General features: G+C 41.4%; 1 protein-coding gene across 1 annotated transcript in view; it reads right to left on the bottom strand.

Annotated features, from left to right (window-relative positions):
- Window positions 1-7,529: 7,529 nt before the first annotated feature.
- The window catches only part of adam19a (ADAM metallopeptidase domain 19a), a 266,602-nt gene continuing 254,492 nt past the window's right edge, over window positions 7,530-19,639 (bottom strand). The window contains exons 20-23 of the mRNA XM_083937316.1: window positions 18,365-18,464; window positions 17,385-17,636; window positions 15,936-16,144; window positions 7,530-8,304 (exon numbers count right to left, since the gene is read on the bottom strand). Coding sequence (XP_083793442.1) covers window positions 8,253-8,304; window positions 15,936-16,144; window positions 17,385-17,636; window positions 18,365-18,464 — 613 coding nt within the window. The 3' untranslated portion in view covers window positions 7,530-8,252. The remainder of the gene's footprint in view (window positions 8,305-15,935; window positions 16,145-17,384; window positions 17,637-18,364; window positions 18,465-19,639) is intronic.

Here is a 19,639-nt window from a genome sequence, read left to right as displayed (position 1 = left end):
TGGCTCCTACAATGTCATTAAATATAAGGCTACAGCCAGCTGGTGGTAAAAACTGTATTCCTCTGGGGAGCATGCTGTGTAAATGTCATGGATATCTGCTTGTTACATTTTTATATTTCCTGTGCAGAAGTGGATATCTTTTTGATAATGACACAAGATGAAAGGTTCATGGTCAAGAAAAACCTTCGTCACCTGTGGAGGATGGGTATCCACAGCATATATCAGTAGGGGGGCTGTTTCCAGGGAGACCAGCTGCCCTCCACAGTGAGTTTAGTCAGTTTGATCCATTTTGTATAACCCGTGCATACATTGTGATAATAGTGTATTCTCTCATTGACTAAGCTGACTAATGGCTTTTTGGTTGGCCTCAGTTGAGAACAAGTTCAGCTTACAAACTGTCATGAGCCGAGAACGCTGACAATATCCAAACATAAAGTCCTCCCCACAATAACTCCGATTCTGTTTCAGAGCTACAATCAAACTGAGATAAAAACAGCAGCTCCGGACTTTTTCATCCCCTTCTTTACTTAAAGGCTGTAGACCCGCCTAAGCAGTCTACCCAAGGCTGAGCTGGACCGATGCAGCAGAGCGCAGTAATATTTACCTAATGTGCTGAACTCATGCAGACACACAAAAAGCTGCAGCATGCAGTCAACGATTTACTTCCTTGTTAGATGATGATCTTCCCATCCTTGTTAGATGATGATCTTCCCATCTCTTTAACAAACATTTTAGCATTTAACTTTTTGAATAATAACAAATGAATGAAACTGTCCTCCAACTGCAACTACAACTGGGGAGATATGTATTCTGGGATAGGGGGAAAAACCCTCTGGCTTGTTTGTATTTCTTTAAACCAATCACAATTGTCTTAGGTGGTGCTAAGATGCCGTTGCTGGGTAAACAGGTAAATCCCCCCTTTTGAATCAGTCTGCGCGCTCATTAGCTCAAAGCTAACCCTTCGACGAAGAAGATGGCGAAAAGAAAAAAAGATGATGAGCATCGTACATTTCAGGACGAATGGACTGAAGAATTCGCCTTTGTGGAGAGAGCAGGTTCTGCGGTGTGCCTAATTTGCAATGACAAAATTGCATCGATGAAATGGTAGAATGTTAAGCGGCACTTCGACACACGCCATGCTACCTTTGCATCAAAATACCCTGCGGGAGACAGCAGGAAGAAAGCGTGCCAAGAGCTACTGAGCAGGGTGCAAGCTAGCCAGCAGCAACTCCGCGTATGGACCCCGCAAGGTGACTATAATTCCGCTAGTTTTGCTGGATCTTTAGCAATAGTGAGGAACGGAAAACCATTCACAGATGACAAGTATGCTAAAACCTTCATGCTGGATGTAGCTAATGTCAACAGACGTAAGTCATTTGTTGCAGTTCAGTGTGATTGCAAGATATGCCGCTGGTGACACATTGCGCGAAGAAAGTCTTGCTGTTCTGCCAATAAAAGGGTCCACAAGAGAGAAGGTTTATTCAAGTCTTTCATTGAGTTCGCTCATGAAAAAAATCTGCCTATGGATAAACTTCTCTCAGTGTGTACTGATGGTGCTCCGTGTATGGTGGGGAAAAACAAAGGATTTGTAGCGCTTCTCCGTGAACATGAAAATAGACCCATTCTAGGTTTCCATTGCATTCTACACCAGGAGGCACTTTGTGCTCAGATGTGTGACGGGCAAGTTGGCGAAGTGATGTCGCTGGTCATTCGAGTGATCAACTTTATTGTTGCCCGAGCCTTAAATGATCGCCAGTTTAAAACACTGCTGGATGAAGTTGGAAATAACTATCACGACCTGCTTTTGCACAGCAATGTGCGTTGGTTGTCAAGAGGAAAGGTGCTCAGCCGTTTTGCGGCTTGCCTGAACGAAATCCGGACTTTCCTTGAAATGAAAGGTATCGAGCATCCTGAGCTAGCCGAAACTGAGTGGCTCCTCAAGTTTTACTATCTCGTGGATATGACTTAACATCTGAACCAGCTCAACGTGAAAATGCAAGGCATTAGAAATACAGTGTTATCACTTCAACACGCCGTGTTTGCTTTTGAAAACAAGCTGGAGCTCTTCATCAAGGATCTTGAAACAGGTCGTTTACTACATTTTGAAAAACTGAGACAATTTAAAGATGCATGCACAGCAAGTGAGCCCACTCAAAACTTTGATCTCCACCAGCTAGCTGGCTTCACATCCAGTCTCCTACAGTCATTCAAAGCACGCTTTGGAGAATTTCGTGAGCACACTCGTCTTTTTAAGTTCATCACACATCCAAACGAGTGTTCCCTGAACACAGCAGACCTGAGTTACATTCCGGATGTCTCCCTTAGAGATTTTGAAGCAGAAGTGGCTGACCTGAAGGCCGCAGACATGTGGGTGAATAAGTTCAAGTCACTGAATGAAGATTTGGAAAGAATCGCACGACAGAAAGCGGAGTTGGCGAGCAAGCACATGTGGACAGAAATGAAAAAACTTCAACCCGAAGACCAGCTGATTATCAAAACTTGGAACGCGCTTCCTGTCACATACGACACACTGAAGCGTGTGAGTATTGCTGTATTGACCATGTTTGGATCTACGTATTCATGTGAGCAGTCATTTTCACATCTTAAAAACATCAAGTCCAACCTACGATCACGTTTAACAGATGAAAGCCTCAACGCCTGCATGAAGCTTAACCTCACCAAGTACCAACCAGACTACAAAGCCATGAGCAAATCCATGCAGCAGCAGAAGTCGCATTAATGGTGAGTGTTATAACAACATTATTTAAAAGAATAAATTCAGAGGCTTATTATACTCACATGTAGTTGAATTCAGTCTTAAAATATATTATATGGCTCTCACTGAAGTAAATTTCCGAATATTTTGCTTTCATGGCTCTCTGAGTCAAAAAGGTTCCCGACCCCTAGGGTAGAGGTTTGTGTAGTTTACATTCAGTTTTTTTCCAAACTAGAAGTTTCCCACTGCTGTTGTAGCAGCCGAGAATCGCACAGGTTCTTCCTGACTTCCTAGACATCGTTGTCTAAAGTACTGCTGCATTAAAAAAAAGTACAGATAAAAGTAGAAAAGGTTCACATGACAGCTCCCATTCAAGCTCATACATACTGGAGGGAGACGCCATCGTGGCAATGGCAGCACCGCTAGATGGAAAAACACAGAAGCGGCTCACCAGATTCGTCTATATTTCACTAATTAGATAGTTTTAGGAGGTTATGGTTTTGGCAGCGAGATTACAGACATAATACTGGCCTGATTTACATGAAACTTGGTAGAAGTTTGTAGCATGGAAAAACCCATTCGATTTTGGAACAGATCCAGATCACAGGGTGGATTCACAAATTATTTTACACTTTCGCCAACATTGCACAATAGGGGATACATTCATGTGGTAACGGAATAATCAGAAACAAGTGTTCATGACAGGAAAACACGTGAGAATCGCAGGTTCACGCCAAAATCCGTCTGGTCAGGCTCAGAGTAATGCATTTGTGTTTTGTGCCACTGTGATCTGGCCAATCAGTGTCCTGTGAGGAGCTACTGGCGGTTGAAGGGGGAGGGGGGAGCGAGGGGTGGAGACACAGAGAGGCAATAGTAGCTCCTAAAGAGGTTAGCTGGATAACTGTATCAGTTATTTCAGAACTAAATGAAATGTTGTTAAACGCTGTTCAAATCACAAAGATTTATCGACTAGGAATTGCTGTGGTCATGCAGATATTCATATATTTATTTAAAAAAAACAGCAGGAAGAGCCTAGCAGAACAGCGGCTAGCTTGGATTTCCCATCAGGACTTCCACTCTGTGTTGCTGTTATCCTGAATGTGCTGTCGGAGCTTAGGAGGCAACGAAACCTGACTGGCGTCTGTTTTTATAAACCCCTTCACCTCATTTATATCGCTCACCAAGTGAACGCTAGGGAAGACATCAGCGTATTTATTCACCTCCCTTAGGCGTGTGGCTGCACACAGTGTGATTTATAGACAGTGCTCCTGGAAAACTCTGCTCTTTTCATTTGGATCACGTCTGCTCTTTGGCACAGAATTCACCCCACAGGTTTGTTTGGGCACCGGGCGCCCCGGTAATGGGTTAGGAAAACGTCTACATCGATATATCTCCCCACGAGGCCATTCCTCCTTGCTGTCCAATAGCATTGCACTTGAACCGTCGACTCTCCAAATGCATTAGTCTCCAGGGAGAAGAGAGCTGCCTCTTTCAGATATCTCATTTCCAACAGAGTGGAATCCATTAAGGGCAGGTGAGAGCGGAGACTACCCATGATGTAAAGACTTCATACTTGCTCATCAGGCAGGAGCTATAAGATCGTCATGACACCACTGTGAGGCGAAATAGGTTGGATTATTTGTTTTTCAAAAGGAACACCCTCAGTCCGACAGTGATTACTTATTCATCCCACTGTATACTTGATTGAATCGCTATAAGTCATGAGGCATAGACTGAAATAAGACAGTTCTTCAACCACAGGACATGGGTTAAAATAAAACATTGCTATTGTGTGTGCTTCTTAGACTCTGAACTTCAGCATCAAAAGCAGTAAAGCCACACTCAACAATCACCCCATAGTTTGGTCTTTTGGGGACAATAAAATCCTTTTCCTACAGGAATCTGTAAAGTGAACCTGAACAGAGAACTCTCCCCCCCACCGGTGCAGACAGATGTCCGTCCACCACAGAGCTGGGTCTGTCCTGACGTTCCTGCCTGTTAAAGGGAAGGTTGTGCACAAGATTGCTGGATAAATACAGTATATAAATAATATGACTTGCTGCATAGTGTGGTCATGACCTACTCTATATGTAAAGTGTCTTGAGATAACTTTGGTTATGATTTGGCACTGTAAATAATATTGAATTGAATTGAATTACTCTGATAATATACTGTATAACTTTGTTGAACTCATGATGAAAAGTTTAAAAACAAATACAACAAAAATTGATGCTGCAGAATCAGAGTTTTTTTTTTATTTTTGGTATTCCGAGAGGAATGCCTCTTCCTTGTCAGAACCTGGTGCATACATTACCCAGAATGCAACGTGACCACCAACAGTCAGATTCTGGTGTATGGAGAGGTGAAGTCCCTCTTTCTCAGGTGGACCCCATGTGACCTAAATTCAGAAAAAAATATGTATGGGAGTGAATGGCGAGAGTTACATTCTTTTTTGATCCTGTTTGAACTGTGCCATGAATTATGTGTTAACTTGATAATGCAGATGTAGCCCTCACAAAATGTCCATTTATCAGGGTGACCTAAGCCCGGTTTTCTCCCAATAATCGCAGTAGCCATTTTAAGTCCAGTAGGGGGCAGTAATGGCGCAGCAGAGACAAATAAACAACAGCGCCATGTTGATAGAGAGACGGAGAGGAGGAGAAGAGCGTGAGAGCCGAACGGCAGAAAGCTAAAGAAGGGAAACTAATGATGCAGAAAAGAAAGTGTAAATACAGATACAAGGAGCGTTAGTGTAATGAATCCTGTGAGCATAAAAAAATACAAGAAATAACTGGTTGAAGTTCTGCAAAGGATAAACGTGGTTGCATTCAATTCATTTAATGCAGCTAAGCTAATTCATGTCATGTAGCCTCGCTATTTTCTGTGTTTTGTGTTTCACAATGTTGCTTTATCTTGATAGTAAAAAGAAACAATCAGAGTAAAAATTGAATGAAGTGTAATAAGATTGTCTTGAGAAAATGCTGGTCATCTTGATGTGTAATATGCTAGTTCCAGTTTAACACGCGTAAAGATATTGATATTGAATGTATTTAGCCATATTAGAATTACTGTGAAGTCATTATTCAGACATTTTGAGTGTTCCAGATCTTGTAATACTCTAATTTAAAAGGGTGATAACTGAATGTTGCCCTGCTTATGCAGGTTGGTTTTTTTTGCACCCTGTGATAAGTGAGAGGGAAGGATTGTTCGTCAGACCGACCTCCCAGGGACAAGAGAGCAGAGGACCAGCAGAAGAGCAGAAGACACGTGGTAAGTGTGGAGTTTCTATTTGCCAAGAGGGTCGATCACACCGGACAGATAAGCACTGAGATCTCCCCGTACTTCTTTAAAGGAAAGAAACACTGCCCGGATAAATAAACACTGTTTTATTTGGTTTGGTTTGTTATTTTCTCAGAGCTCTGAACTTTTTTTATTTTTTATTTGCCTTCTCCTCAACCTGAGTTGGTTGATGCTTAAAGGAAAGACATTTATTTTCTCAACTTAAAGGACAAATATGGGAATAACATGAGGTTGAACTGACTAACAAATTAAACTTACCTGACTTAAATGTAAATGGTGGATTACATACGTACTACGACTGTGATGTGTATTGTTGAGGTCAAATAAATGCCGGCAATGTTCTAAATAATCTTAAACAGGTGTCAGAGTAATTTCATTCCCCTGCTTCCTCCTTGAAAAGTACCTTGATTAAGCACTTGTACATATATATATTCCATAGTGTGCTAAAGTTACACAACCGTGAAACATACATTTATTACCACCGGTGATAAAGAAGAGTAAAATAATACCTACAGTATTATGCCCAGGTCATCTGGTCCCAATCCACTGGATACAATATTAGATTGTCAAAGATACAAGAAAAAGGGTAAATGAAATACATAAATATTTAAATATATCAATCAATAAGCATACATCAGTGCAAAAGATGCTCGAAAGTGCGTGAATCACTGTGTGATTGCATATTTAACCAAGATGCTGCATGATATACACAAAGCTCACTTAGAATGTTACACTTGTATATCAGGTCAAAGAACCTTTAAGTGCTTAGAGCTACGTCAATACAATACACATGAACATCATTTTAGTATCTTTTGCACTGATTTGTATTTATTGATGAATCTCTTTAATTTTGTATGTGTTTATTTAATAATTTATACTATTTATTGTATCTGGGACAGTGATATTGTGTCTTGGGGGATTGGTTGATTGGACTTGTTGCAATGAGTCCAGGCCAAATTTCTCCCAAAGGGGCAATAAAGCCAGTCAGGTGACCTGGTGTAATATCTATCTAAAAGGTGTCATTATACTCATTCATTATTCAAAACGTCACCTTGGTGACGCTACATTTGTTCAATGGGATGATAATCTAGCGTGCAGGTTTCTGTTCTGTACATGTTCTTCTGTAGTACTTCTCGCCTGGATGTGCGAGCTTTTGTGGACTTATACTTTACTCACTACTGTGCAGTGCAACAAATGATTATTAGCTAAAAGGTTTGAAACCTTGGTGTTCTGCACCCATAACCTCGCTTGACTTGTTTTGTCTGATAGTTAAGTTAGTAAGGCACTTCCATAAAGTCGGAAAAATACAGATTTAAAAAAGAACTGTAGCAGCAAACTATCATTTCCTGATTTCCTTTTATTCCATAGTATGGGTCAAGTTCCATTTATTCATAAGCATCCTGTTCTATTAAAACCACAACAAAAAAGACAGAATGAAAGAAACTTCATGATAGTTTTGTAAAAATATTTTATGTAACGATTCAAAAGCCATAACACAGTAAAAGACATTCAAATCAACATGAGCAACCAGGGTGTGTCCTGCAAGTCCCAAACATCCTTATAATCCTCCACCATGTAAACAGTGTTGAAAAAAAGCTGCTGTGTGATTGGCTCTCCTTCCTGCTGATAGGCCACTGTATCTCCAGATTTGTGTTTTAGACATTAGTCATACATTACAATAAATTATAAAACCTCAAACGTTGGAGGAGTTGACTTGCGGTAAACTCTTGTGACAAAAGAAGATTTTCAAGCGTTCGGGACACACCCCAGGTATGAAGAGACCTCTTTGGCACATAACATAAATCATAAAACGTGACACCAAACAAACTGTAAACAAAACAACAGTTATTACAAAATGCATTTTTTATACACAGACATTAACAGATTAAAAAAACCCAAACAATATTCCTAAAAAAAATTGATTTGGCAAATGTGACCGTCCCCCAGCGATAACACTTGTCTCAGTCTGCAAGGCCTCCGTGCAAAACCGCGTCATGGTTAATGTTAGCGCGCTGGGAGAAGGGTGGAGGGGGTCAAAATTGAGAATGAGCGGGGGTGGGGGGTTCATTTTGAAGTCTGAACTGGTATGAGTCCTGTTTGTTCTTTCGTGTCTAAGGTTTTAACTTTGTGAACGTCCTCCTGTGGTATGTGCGACAGCTCTGTGGTTTACCAGCCAAAGTCTGTTTAGTGCAAATAGGATGTCAGCTGCTGCCTCCTCTGAGGGTGGAGGAGAAGGTCATTTTTGTGGCGGAGGCGAGGCTGTGTTTGGTTTGGCACCTGGGACCGGTCTGGAAGGACAAAAAGAAGAGATTCTAGTTTAATGTTGAACTCGCACAGCATACTGACTTTGATATTTTAGAATAAGGAAAGAACAAGAACAAGTATTGTGTGTTTCAAAGCCTGATTCATCTTCTTCCTCTGTGCCACTCTCCACTGTCGTTAAAGACACATCAGTGAGCCATGCTGTTGCACTGACATGTTCCTTCATTACCATGAACACATGCACGCATGCACACACACACACACACACCACACAGTCCAAAATCAAACAAAATCCCGACATACTCAAAGGTGCTAAACTAAGACGGTGAACGTGGTGTTTTTGTTGTTGAAGAAAGGGGACAGTGAAGAGAGAGATATGACATACAACACAGGCCCTCGGCAGGAATTAAACCGTGGACGTCAGGTGTAATCAGTCTGCTTTTAAAAAAATACAAAGTCAAAAAATATCTGATAGTGAGTGGAAAAGATTTCTGTTTCCACTTTAGTGAGTGAAAATAATTGTCTCACTATGTTGAAAGTAACTATGTCATTGCCATGGATGGATTATGAAACAATGGGCCCCTGGGCAAAGTTATGTAAGAGGCCCCCCACCCTGTAGTCATTTTCAGTCATTTGTAGTCGTTTTGTGTTTGTATTTGGTCATTTAGCGTCTCTTTTCCTTTTTGTGAGTCTGCATGTACCTCTGACCTGTTCCTGGTCGGCCGATTTATTAATCCATCCATGGTCGTAGCTAATGGGCACCCCTTAGAAATGTAATTACACGCCTGGGCTTCAGGAGATACAGTGTCGAGACAACAACTGTGATCGTTAAGCTTGTAATCCTTGTGTTTCTGATGCTGGTGCAAGTTATTGAAAGTGAAGACAAGAAAGACTAATGTCTTCTTTCCACTGCATGGTACGACTCGACTCTCCTAGATTAAGCTCGCCTTGCTTTTGGTTTTCCATTATCAGCAGTTGTGGATAGTACCTGGTACCATTTTTGGCTCCCCCTCGGTCGAGGTTCCAAGCGAGCTGAGTCGATACTAGAAGGTGCAGACCAACTCTAACTCTCTGAATACTTGTGTAACCCAACGCCTGAGAGCAATATGAGAAAAAAATCAAATAAAAAAAAGAACATAATTAGAGCACCATACGGCCTGGTTGTCTCATGCTGTGGTGGTGCTATCAACAGATGAAACCTAGCACTGACTTAAACAAACTAATACCTCCGGCTGTTCACCTGTATGAAGCCCACTTTAGTGTCTGTCTTACAGGTAGTAGCTCATAAGTAACATTTCACATAAGTATTTTTTTTAATAATTTCTAACTTTTCATCAATGTTTTCCTGGTAGGAAAGGAAGTCCATATTTTTGCTGCCTGTTTTTTGATAGCTGACGCCTTCATCAGGAACCAATGGGCTCGGGGCTGAGAACCTCACACAGGGTGGTGTCACAGAGGATTAAAAAGGATTAAAAGCTGAGTAGGCAGGAAACCTAGAAAAAGGTGATTGTTGAGTCTACACGGGTCTCATCGCCTCAGCTCTGTCCCAAGCTCTTTCCACCAGACACGCACGGGCATCTGATGCACGCGCTTTTAAAGACACCAGCGGTAGTAAATAGTATTCATATTCAGGCAATGGTGAACAGTGCTGAATGAGTTCATTAGGTGACTGAACTGGAGAACTAACTTTACTCATATGTTCACCTGTATCAGTCTGCTCACGCCTCACTCATTTCCATCGTCCTCATCATGATTGCTATTGTTAAAATGATAGAAGGGATTTTTTATCAGAAAATGTATTAAAATTGTAGGAATGTGAAGACATTTGAGGTGGAATAGTTTGATTCAGGACTCTAACATAGCAACATAAACCTGATCTTGTTTGAGCAGCAGCCGTATGCCTTTGGCTACGGTTAGCAGGAGGCTAAGTCTTCCGTCATGGGGGGAGATTCTTTGCAGGCTGGAAACAGCCTAGGAGAGACGCAGAGTTCTGATCTTCTCTCACATCATTTTGCCAAAAATCATCTGCCTACTGAGCCTTTAAACCTGGGTGGTTAAGGTCTTTTTATGAGGTTTGCTGACAATTAGGAAGTATTAAATGATATAAGCATATGTATATTCCTTTTACTGCAGACAATGATGTGAGTGCTTTTTCACTGACTTTTCACCTTCATGAAAATAAGGTCATGCAGGATTTGAGACTGAACAGGTATAATAAGCACAGTGATCAGTGCGCTCCAAAGATATGTTGAACCTGTTCTATTGCTTTCTTTACACGGTTGAACCCTTCTTTGAACACAAAGACATATTTTGCTGGGGATTTGTAAAGTCTAATACAGGCTGCTTTTCTCTCCGAACTAACAGTGTTACACCAGCAGCTGGTGCTCAGTGTGAAATCTGATCCCGGTATTGCAACAGAGAACCAGATGTAGAGTCATTTTGATCGATCTGCTAGATTACAGGAACAGAAGAACCATAAACCTGAAGAACAATAATCACCTGGAGACACATTGCCTGACTTTTACTGCATTCACAGATAAACAGCACATTTTAGGAATGGAGGGCCTGTGACGTATACATTTTTTAAATCTGATTGCTGATGAAGAACTGAGTCAATGCGTTGCATGGTTTGTAAACTTGGGGTGTCTATGTGCCCACACACACCCCGAACAGAAAATTGCATGAAATGAAAAGATAGGAATATTGTGAGGCAGCATTTCTTACAGATAAAGCCACTTCCTGGTACTTTTATAGGTGGGTCATAAATGCCTATTAAACCGGGCTGGAACTCCAGATATGTAAAGAAACTATGAGCAATAGCAGCTTCGTGAACATTACAGATATTTTAGCTCATATCAAGAGAAGTAGTCACTATTCTCCCTGAGGTCAGGCTAAAGTCAGTAGTAACAGTAGTGTTGAATGGTGCTTTGACAATAGGAAATGCTGTGATGTGGTTTACATGCAGTCAGACGAGCTAAAGCATGTTGTTGACTACAGCACATCCACCTGGAGTGGGTGGAGATAATGCTTACACTGCTACAGAAGCTGTGTGTGCTTCAAATCAGATAGGTTAGGAGAAAATATTCAATACACAAAAATGATGACTTTGTCTTCTTTTTCACTGACATTTGTTCGTGCACATAGCAATAAGAGGAAAATAAGAAAATCATTTGTGATCATGAAACATGAAACTGTTGATGAATCAGGTTTGATTATGTTAAAGTGGATGTGAACTGTATGCAAAGCAGTTTTGGAATAAGCAGGGAAATGTGTTAGAGCACCTGGAAAAGCGCTCTAAAAATTTGATGTATTAATTTATTATTATTATTATTATAATTATTATTATTAGTATTTAATTATTATATAAGGGCAGCAGATTTTAGTGCCCTGTGCAAACCTCAAACCACCAAGCCACTTATATTTGTCACGTTAAACAAAGACAACAGCAGAAAAGACAGGAAATACCTAATAATAAGAAGGAATACCTGAGGGCAGCAAAAACAAAACAACATTTTTAAGTTTTGTTAGAAACACCCTTTGGCATATTTAATCCACTTTTTCTCAAATGAATGGCAATCTCAAAGAAACAAGTGAAACTTGGATATAAAATAAGAAATCAAAAGCCTTTATCAAAGAACTGCCATGTTTCTGAGTAAAGGCCTCTGTGATTTCACAGTGTAACAGAAGTGATCTGCATACATTTCAAAAAAAGTGAAATGACGTCAACACTACAGGTCCATGGGAAACCTTCACCCGTGTCTTCGGTTGGCTGTGGGTGGGGTGGCAGATGGTCACAAGTCACTTTTTGCAAGTCCAGGTCACGTCTCAAGTCTCTGAGGGCAGCAGAAAGTCCTAATCAAGTCTCTTATGGTTTTAATAAATAATAAAATAGAGTTGAAGTGCAACCGTATCGTATAATTACACAAAGACAGTTTATAATCTAGTGTAAATAAAGAAAGTTTACCTGAACTAATTACAGACACACCTGAAACTTCAGGTCCTGCTCTCATTGGAGGATTTGAAGACATTTGATAAGAACTTGGAGGCAGACACATCTGGCTGTAGATATTCTGACTGATATATTCAGGATTATGCTCGATTTTTATATAGATTTGCTGTTTCACTTGTTATTTGATATATTTCATTGTATTATAGTCATGTATTTTGATCTATATTTGCCATTTTACTTGTTATTTGATATACTTTATTGTATTATAGTCACGTATTTTTATATAGATTTGCTGTTTTACTTGTTATTTGATATATTTATTGTATTATAGTCATGTATTTTGTATTGGCTGCTCATTATGTTTTTCAGATACGCTGTCCATCTCAGGACACTCAAGAGATGTTTAATGTCAGTGAGCTCTTCCTGTTACTTTAGAAAGAAAACACTTTTTGAAAATATCTAATTCAACGAACACCAATTTGAAAGTTAATCTCTCACAAAGCTAACATTAGTAGCAAGCTAACGTTGATAGTTTATGAATGAGCTCAACAGACAGACGCTGCATTCTGTGATTCTGTTGTTTGGGCTGTGCCTGAAGTTATTAAAGCCAAACAATAACGGTAATGGAACTGCAGCAGCAGACCGGGTTGATGTTAGTTTGAAGTTGGATATTCAGGCTGGCACCTGAGTGAGCATCTGTCAAACATCCAACTTAAAACTAACTACACCCCTGTCATCAGCAGCAGCAGGTGATGAGCTCTCAGTGTCATCTGAGGAGTGTGGCCGCTGACATTCTGCTCCTGATGTTAATGCTCCAAAAAGTGCATAAATAAAAAGATTGTGCACAAGTCCCAAATCTCGAGTCTGAGTCAAGTCACATTTGTGTGTGACTTAAGCGCGACTCCTTCTGCCATTAGTGTCAACATTTCTCCTTTCTTAAGTGTCTTTGCGTACTCTGGGTCAGCGTGTGCATGGAGAACCGTACATTCTCCAATCAAGTTTGCTTTTTAAACATCCCAAAGATTGCTTAGAAATTGGTGTGCCCCCTTTTCTGTGCATATGCCGCCTTAAATGAGGCCTCTGGTAAAAGCCAGACAGGGGTAAAGTGCCTGCTGTATGTGTTTCTTTCCTCCTTTGTACTTTCTCTTCCTCTCCTGTTTTCTGTCCAGGTGCTAACAAGGTGACTGGTCTCGACCTGTGCAGCCCAGTCCTCCTGATCATTGGTTCCCTCAGGCTTTGAGCTGGTCAGTCAACATTTGGGGCCCTCAATAAGAGGAGCACACCTGAGGTTCACAGTTCACACACAAGTTTCTTACACAGGACAGACAGAAAATGGGGTGAGAGAGGGGGGGGAGACACGCAGCAAAGGCCCGCTGCCTCGGCGACCTTCAGCCTCTTTACATGGTGCAGATGCTCTAACCACTGAGCCACCAGCTGCCCCTGAGCTGTGATCACTTTGTTTAAACTCTTGTTAAGATTATAGATCTGGTTGCTAGGTTGTGGACTACTGTGAGTTAGGTGTATCCTATACATTTTCCACAAAGGTACAGTACAAACGGGCCGTAACCAGTTGAATAATCTGGAACTTTCTCTGCTACCTGTGCACCAGTAACACTTGCTACAGTAGGTTTGCTCACTGGTGCAACCATCGGCATAATTTCCACTGGGGACTTAAAAAATCCTGCTTGTGTCCCCCCACTTTCAAATTCGTTTTTTAGCCGTCATCGCCACGGAGGAGCAGGACAGAGAGCCAGCCTGTGGACAGGCCCAAAAATCCCAAAGTTTGCTTAAAAAGTGGCGTGCGCCCTCTTCTGTGCGTACGCCACTTTTAGAGATGAGGCCCTTGAGGCGCAAGAGCAGATATCGCACCTGCGGAACTTTGTTAAAATAAAAATGAAACATAAGCAGCAGAAGAAAGAAAGAAAAAGTGGAGAGTTTGTTGACTCAGTTAATTATCTCAGGATAATCATAGTTTCTGTCTACACCTGTTGAGGTTATGCTAACATTGACTGAGCTAATGTTAACTCTGTTGCTAGGTAACATCGGTCTGTTAGCTAAATATTGAATGTGGAACATTATGTGTAAAGTGATAAACGATTAACTTTAAACCGCAGCATTTTCCATCATCAATGTGACAAGCACTTTAATGTTAAACTTACACACCAGTGGCTCAATATGATCATAACTCATGACTCGATTGTGTTTAATCAGAGCACGGATGAGATGGAGCTGCTTCAGAACAGAGAGGGTGAGACAGGGAGAAGCAGCACAACAGTTAGGTTATGTTAGGCATGCTGTAGTCTGTGATTTTTGTTCACAATGAGAGGAAGAAGTGTATATTACCCTAGTGTCATGGATTTAGACACAGTTCATTAATTTATCCATCCACATAAGAAAAACACAGGTAGGGGACACAGCTGGACTTCAACTTCGACATACTGTACTACAAAAACTAGTCTCCATGGCAACGTTCTTTTTCTACGTTCTCTTTGTTTTGACAGTTTAGCTGCTGTTTAATACATTACAATACATACATAAGTAGGCTTTTCTTATAAGTCCTACATTCACTTGATGAGAAGTGAAAACAGTTTGAATAAAAGCAAGTCTTACTTTTCTGACATTTTTACACTTTTCTTTTGTGATCTTAAAATGCTCACTAAAATTTAAAAGAAATCCACCAGGTGTTGAAACTCGTCAATATTCAATTCTCAATTCTCACAGGCCAGTGTGAGTACACGCTTGCCGGCCGCGGTCTGGTTGAGAGAGGTTGGCTTTAGTAAAGCACAGATGCACATGAACGGGCACGAGCGTGCACACGTGTACAAGCACGAGAATGCACGTGTACAAGCACGAGCGCGAGTATTGACGGTGGTCCTGATGTCTAGTTATATGCGTCTAGTTATATGCGTCTATAACCTGCGACGGACATTTAAAAAAAAGGCCACCGAACGGTTTGTGGTCAAAAACAGTCAGACAAAACAAAATCTCTGAGGAGTGATGACGTATAAGCAACAAGCAATCGAGCCATGGCTCAAATCATTTCAAGTAATGTGAGTACAAGCAGGACTGGGCCACAGGGGAAGAGGGAGGGGGCATGGTACAGTAGGAATGGAGAGTGTGAGTGCAATGTACTTATATAGCGCCTTTCTAGTCTTCTACTAAACTACTAAACTACTACTAAAGGCGCTTTCACACTACTTGTCACATTCACACAGATGGCAGTGGACATCTACATACCATCTAATCTAATCATTCACACCACATTCACACAGGGTGCAATTCAGGGTCAAAGGGCCCAAAGACGGACCGGAGGAGCCGGGGAACGAACCACCGATCTCTTGAATGGAGGACGAACCAATCTACCTCTGAGCCACAGCCAAATCTAATGACATTACTACGTTGAATGACATTAAAGAGGCCCTATTATGCTTTTTCGTTTTTTTTCCGTTGTTTTCACAGGTGACTGATTCCATTTATGGTACGGGGCGTAACATTTCCGACACACAGCCTACGTGATTGACCAATCACAGCAGAGTGGATCAGCACATACTGGGCTTTTCCGGAGGGTAGGCCGAAGCTCAGACAGAGCATTTAACAAAGAAGTGCTGCAGCAATGGGCAAGATATGTTTTTTTTTGTTTACACAAAGCATGTAAACCTATTGTAGTGAGAGAATACACTACACTGCTGTGTGTCTGTGTTTGCCCACCTGAGAGCTCTGAGAGGGGGGATGGCTGAGACTTTGCCCACAGGTTTGGGTCCCACTGCTGGGGGCATCATGACCAGCAGGCCCGGGGAGGGTTTGGAGATCACGGTCCGGGCTGGACTCACTGTGGGGGAGGCTCCTCTGGCTGGGCTGAGGGGGAGAGGCCTCTGAGGGGGGAAGGGGGATGGTCTTGGCTGCAGCTCAGACACTAACTAAAAGAGAACAAACACAAATATTGTATATTGATTATCTAACATTCATATACAGCTGAACACTAAGACATACCAACCAGATTAGGTGTCAACAATAATTATTAAACATTTGCATTCATATCGCATACTGCTGTAGATTACAAGGAAAAGGGAGAAAGAAAATACAAACGATGAAAGCTTCTACAAGAGGAAAAAAGACAGGGTTATCAAAAAGGAGAAAAAGTGTGATCACAGCCAACACAACATTAAATCCCTGGCACATGGACACAGCAGGGAGGGGAGATCCATTCCAGGTTTTGTACTGGACTGGATCCAGGTTATCTCCAGAACCTGTTCAGCTAGCTGAGAAAAAAGGGACTTCTGTCACAGTAGATGAAAATGACGGCTACTGCACAGAGATCAGATCACAAAGTACACTCACATGAAACCTTGGATATTTTAGATGTTTTACAAAAACAGGAAAAACCGATACGATTTTCAGAACTTGGCAGACGTTTTACTTGAAGCACTGATGAAAGAGGATAAGACAATAACTAAGCAATCGGATAAGAAACAAACTGCAGTTGTATTAATTATTTCTTCAGGGTTGAGATGTTGAGATTCTCTGCAATTCATCTAAGATGTACTCTGACACAGAGGACATTTTTTTCATTAGCCCTGTGTATTTGGCAATAGCTCTGAATTACATAAACAAATTAGGCATTTGGCTGCAGTCAGGAGCAATGTGAAGTTCTCTTAAAGCATCAGTTTTCAAAGTCTGACACTGAGGTCCCAGCCTGGCATCAACAGACCAATTCACAAATGCGTATAGTTGCAGAAATGAAACGTGACCTACAACTAATCGCAGCAATGAAACGTGACCTACAACCAATCCCAGCAAGTCTTGAGTTACACCTTGGGCTACAACTTGACCCCTATTTTCTAAAGCTTGTTGACCTTTTTGCAAACTATTAGCAGTTCCCGTTCCTCTAAAACAGGTTCTTAGTTTGCAGTGTACGTGTAAAAATAACTATCACTGGGTCATTTTGATACCGGAGAAAACTGAGAGTGGAAGTTATGATGATTTGTGTGAAAAGAGGTAAGTGTTGGTTTCTGCTTTCCTAAAGCTTGTACCTTTTGTGGCTCCCCGCCTGGATGTTGTTCCACATTCCTTCCATTCTGGCTTTTATATCTTGTGTTATAGATTTTATATCAAATTATATTCAATTATAGCTCAGAAACAGGTCAAAAAGGGCCTTACCAGTGGAGATCGGGTTGGGTTGAGGGGCAAAGGTTTCCTGGGTGGGCTGAGTCTCTGTGGGGTTGCGGGAGATTTGGATGGGGCTACTGGGGGCTTTCCAGCAGGCAGAGGTGGGCGAATCACCTTGACTTCCCGTTGACCCCCCTGGGGAGACTGGGTTGGTCTCAAAGGTCGCACAATGTTGACTGGCTGGGTGCCATTGGGTGCAGGGCCTGGTCTGAGAGGCAGGACCTCTTTGCTTGTGTGAGGAAGCTACGATCAGAACAAACAACACAACACAAACTTCAAGCAAGACTATTTAAACAACAACACCTTTCTGAAAAATTACAGTTTGGTTTCAGAGTGAGATAATAACCCCAGTATCAAGATTTGTGAATCTGAGAAAATTAGTCCAAAGCTGCTTTCCGTCTTACCCATCAGATCACAACTCTTTAAAGCTTCTTATCACGACAAATACTCCATATGGAGTGCCTCAAGGCTCTTTCATGGGTCCATTGCTCTTCAGTCTTATTATGTTTCAACCAGGGGTCATTGATGTTAAGCCTCACCTTTTATAATTCCATTTCCACTGTTGCTGTTTGGCTCTCTTTTCATTGTATATTAAGTTGAGTGTTTGTGTCATTAGTTATCAATCCTAGCCATCACAATTACTGTAAATACCACTAACCTTTTTGTCTATAAAAGATGTATTTGTCTCCTCTCTTGCTCCTCGTATTTCTTTCCTTGACAGTGACAAATGTACCCTGACCTTGAACTGATGATGAAATGAAGCTGAGCGCACACTGAACTTGTTGAGAGGAGTGTTTTGGACGGGGGAGGAGGCAGACTCGAAGTGGTTACACAATGTAACAAGCTGCTGTAAATCCAGGCCATTTAATACGAAAGTCAACTACATGGGCCGTCTATTATTTACTAACACACAGCAAACCATCCTCCTGTTTCTTCAATTCATCAACTATTTATTTCTGTAACATACTCACCCCCTTGTGGCCGCTAGCTTTGTTGATTGGTCCGACCACCTTCAGGTGAAAGGCAGGATTCAGATGTCCGTTCTTCCCTTTCTCCACCGCTGCCTCCATCCTGAGCAGAGAAATGAGTACAGGCAAAAAAAAACCCACAATAACCATCACTCTTCTTAATGTGACATTGATTTTACGGCCCCAGGTGGGAAAGGAGACAGAAGAGAAGCCAACATAGAGTTTCCAATCCAGGATGATGTGAGAGGAAATTAAGGGGTGAAGGATAAACACACCACTGACAAAGCATCACCTCTTAAAGCTGATATGGTTATTATCAAACACCCAGCAGACACAAAGCAACATTAGCATTTACAGTGAAGAGAACAACCAATAAATACTTGATTTATTCTGAAATAGTCTTTTTTTTTCTTATTCATAATTTGATAGAATATCCTTTGTGACTATACCACTGCTGTACTAGCATGATTTTTTTAAAATAGCCAAAGCACTTCAAAAAAACCTTTATTTTGTGAAAAAGAAGCAGTGATCAAAATGAGAGAAAACTTTCAGATATTGGTGTTAATCTGGCATCTCATTTATAAGGTGGTGTATGCACGCCACTTTCTAAGCAAATTTGGGGATTATAAAAAGCAAACTTGACAGGAGAACGTGTGGCTCCACACACACTCTGACCCAGGCGTACGCAAACAAACGGTATGGCAGAAGGATGAAACACGAGAAATTGTGTGAAACTGAGACCAGAAATATTCCCTCACTTTAATCATATGAAGAATTCACAAAAGCCGTCCTTACAAAAATACAGAAACAGATGGATTCTCTCTGCGGTGTAAATTATGTAAAGACACACACTCTCTGATTTACTGACAGATGAGGACGAGCGGTTCATGAGCCGCTCCGACTGTCGTGTACTGTTCTCATGGTTCGTTTGGATCTCTGAGAACAGGGAAATAAAAAAGCTCTCTCTGCATCAATGTCCCGTTTCTCAAATGTAACTGCTGCTGTTGACTGCACTCATGTTGCTGTAAGAGCACTGAGTGAGAATGAAAATGCTTTCATTCATCTCATTTCATTTCAGTACCATTCCGACCTTCTGACGCTGCATTAACTGTGTCTGCAACATGTCTCCACTCTCTCCTTTCTTTCATTGGTAATGTCCTCACTGTGCCAAGTTTTACAGTTTTTCCACCTCTCCAGTTTTTCCACCTCTCCAACAACTGTCACAGCTCATCTCTGCCTCACACTCTGCACCTGCTTCAATCTGTCAATCAGACACAC

The sequence above is a fragment of the Echiichthys vipera genome (assembly GCF_963691815.1).
Source record: "Echiichthys vipera genome assembly, chromosome: 22".
Taxonomy (NCBI): Eukaryota; Metazoa; Chordata; class Actinopteri; order Perciformes; family Trachinidae; genus Echiichthys; species Echiichthys vipera.
This window is presented reverse-complemented; position numbering and strand designations above follow the sequence as displayed.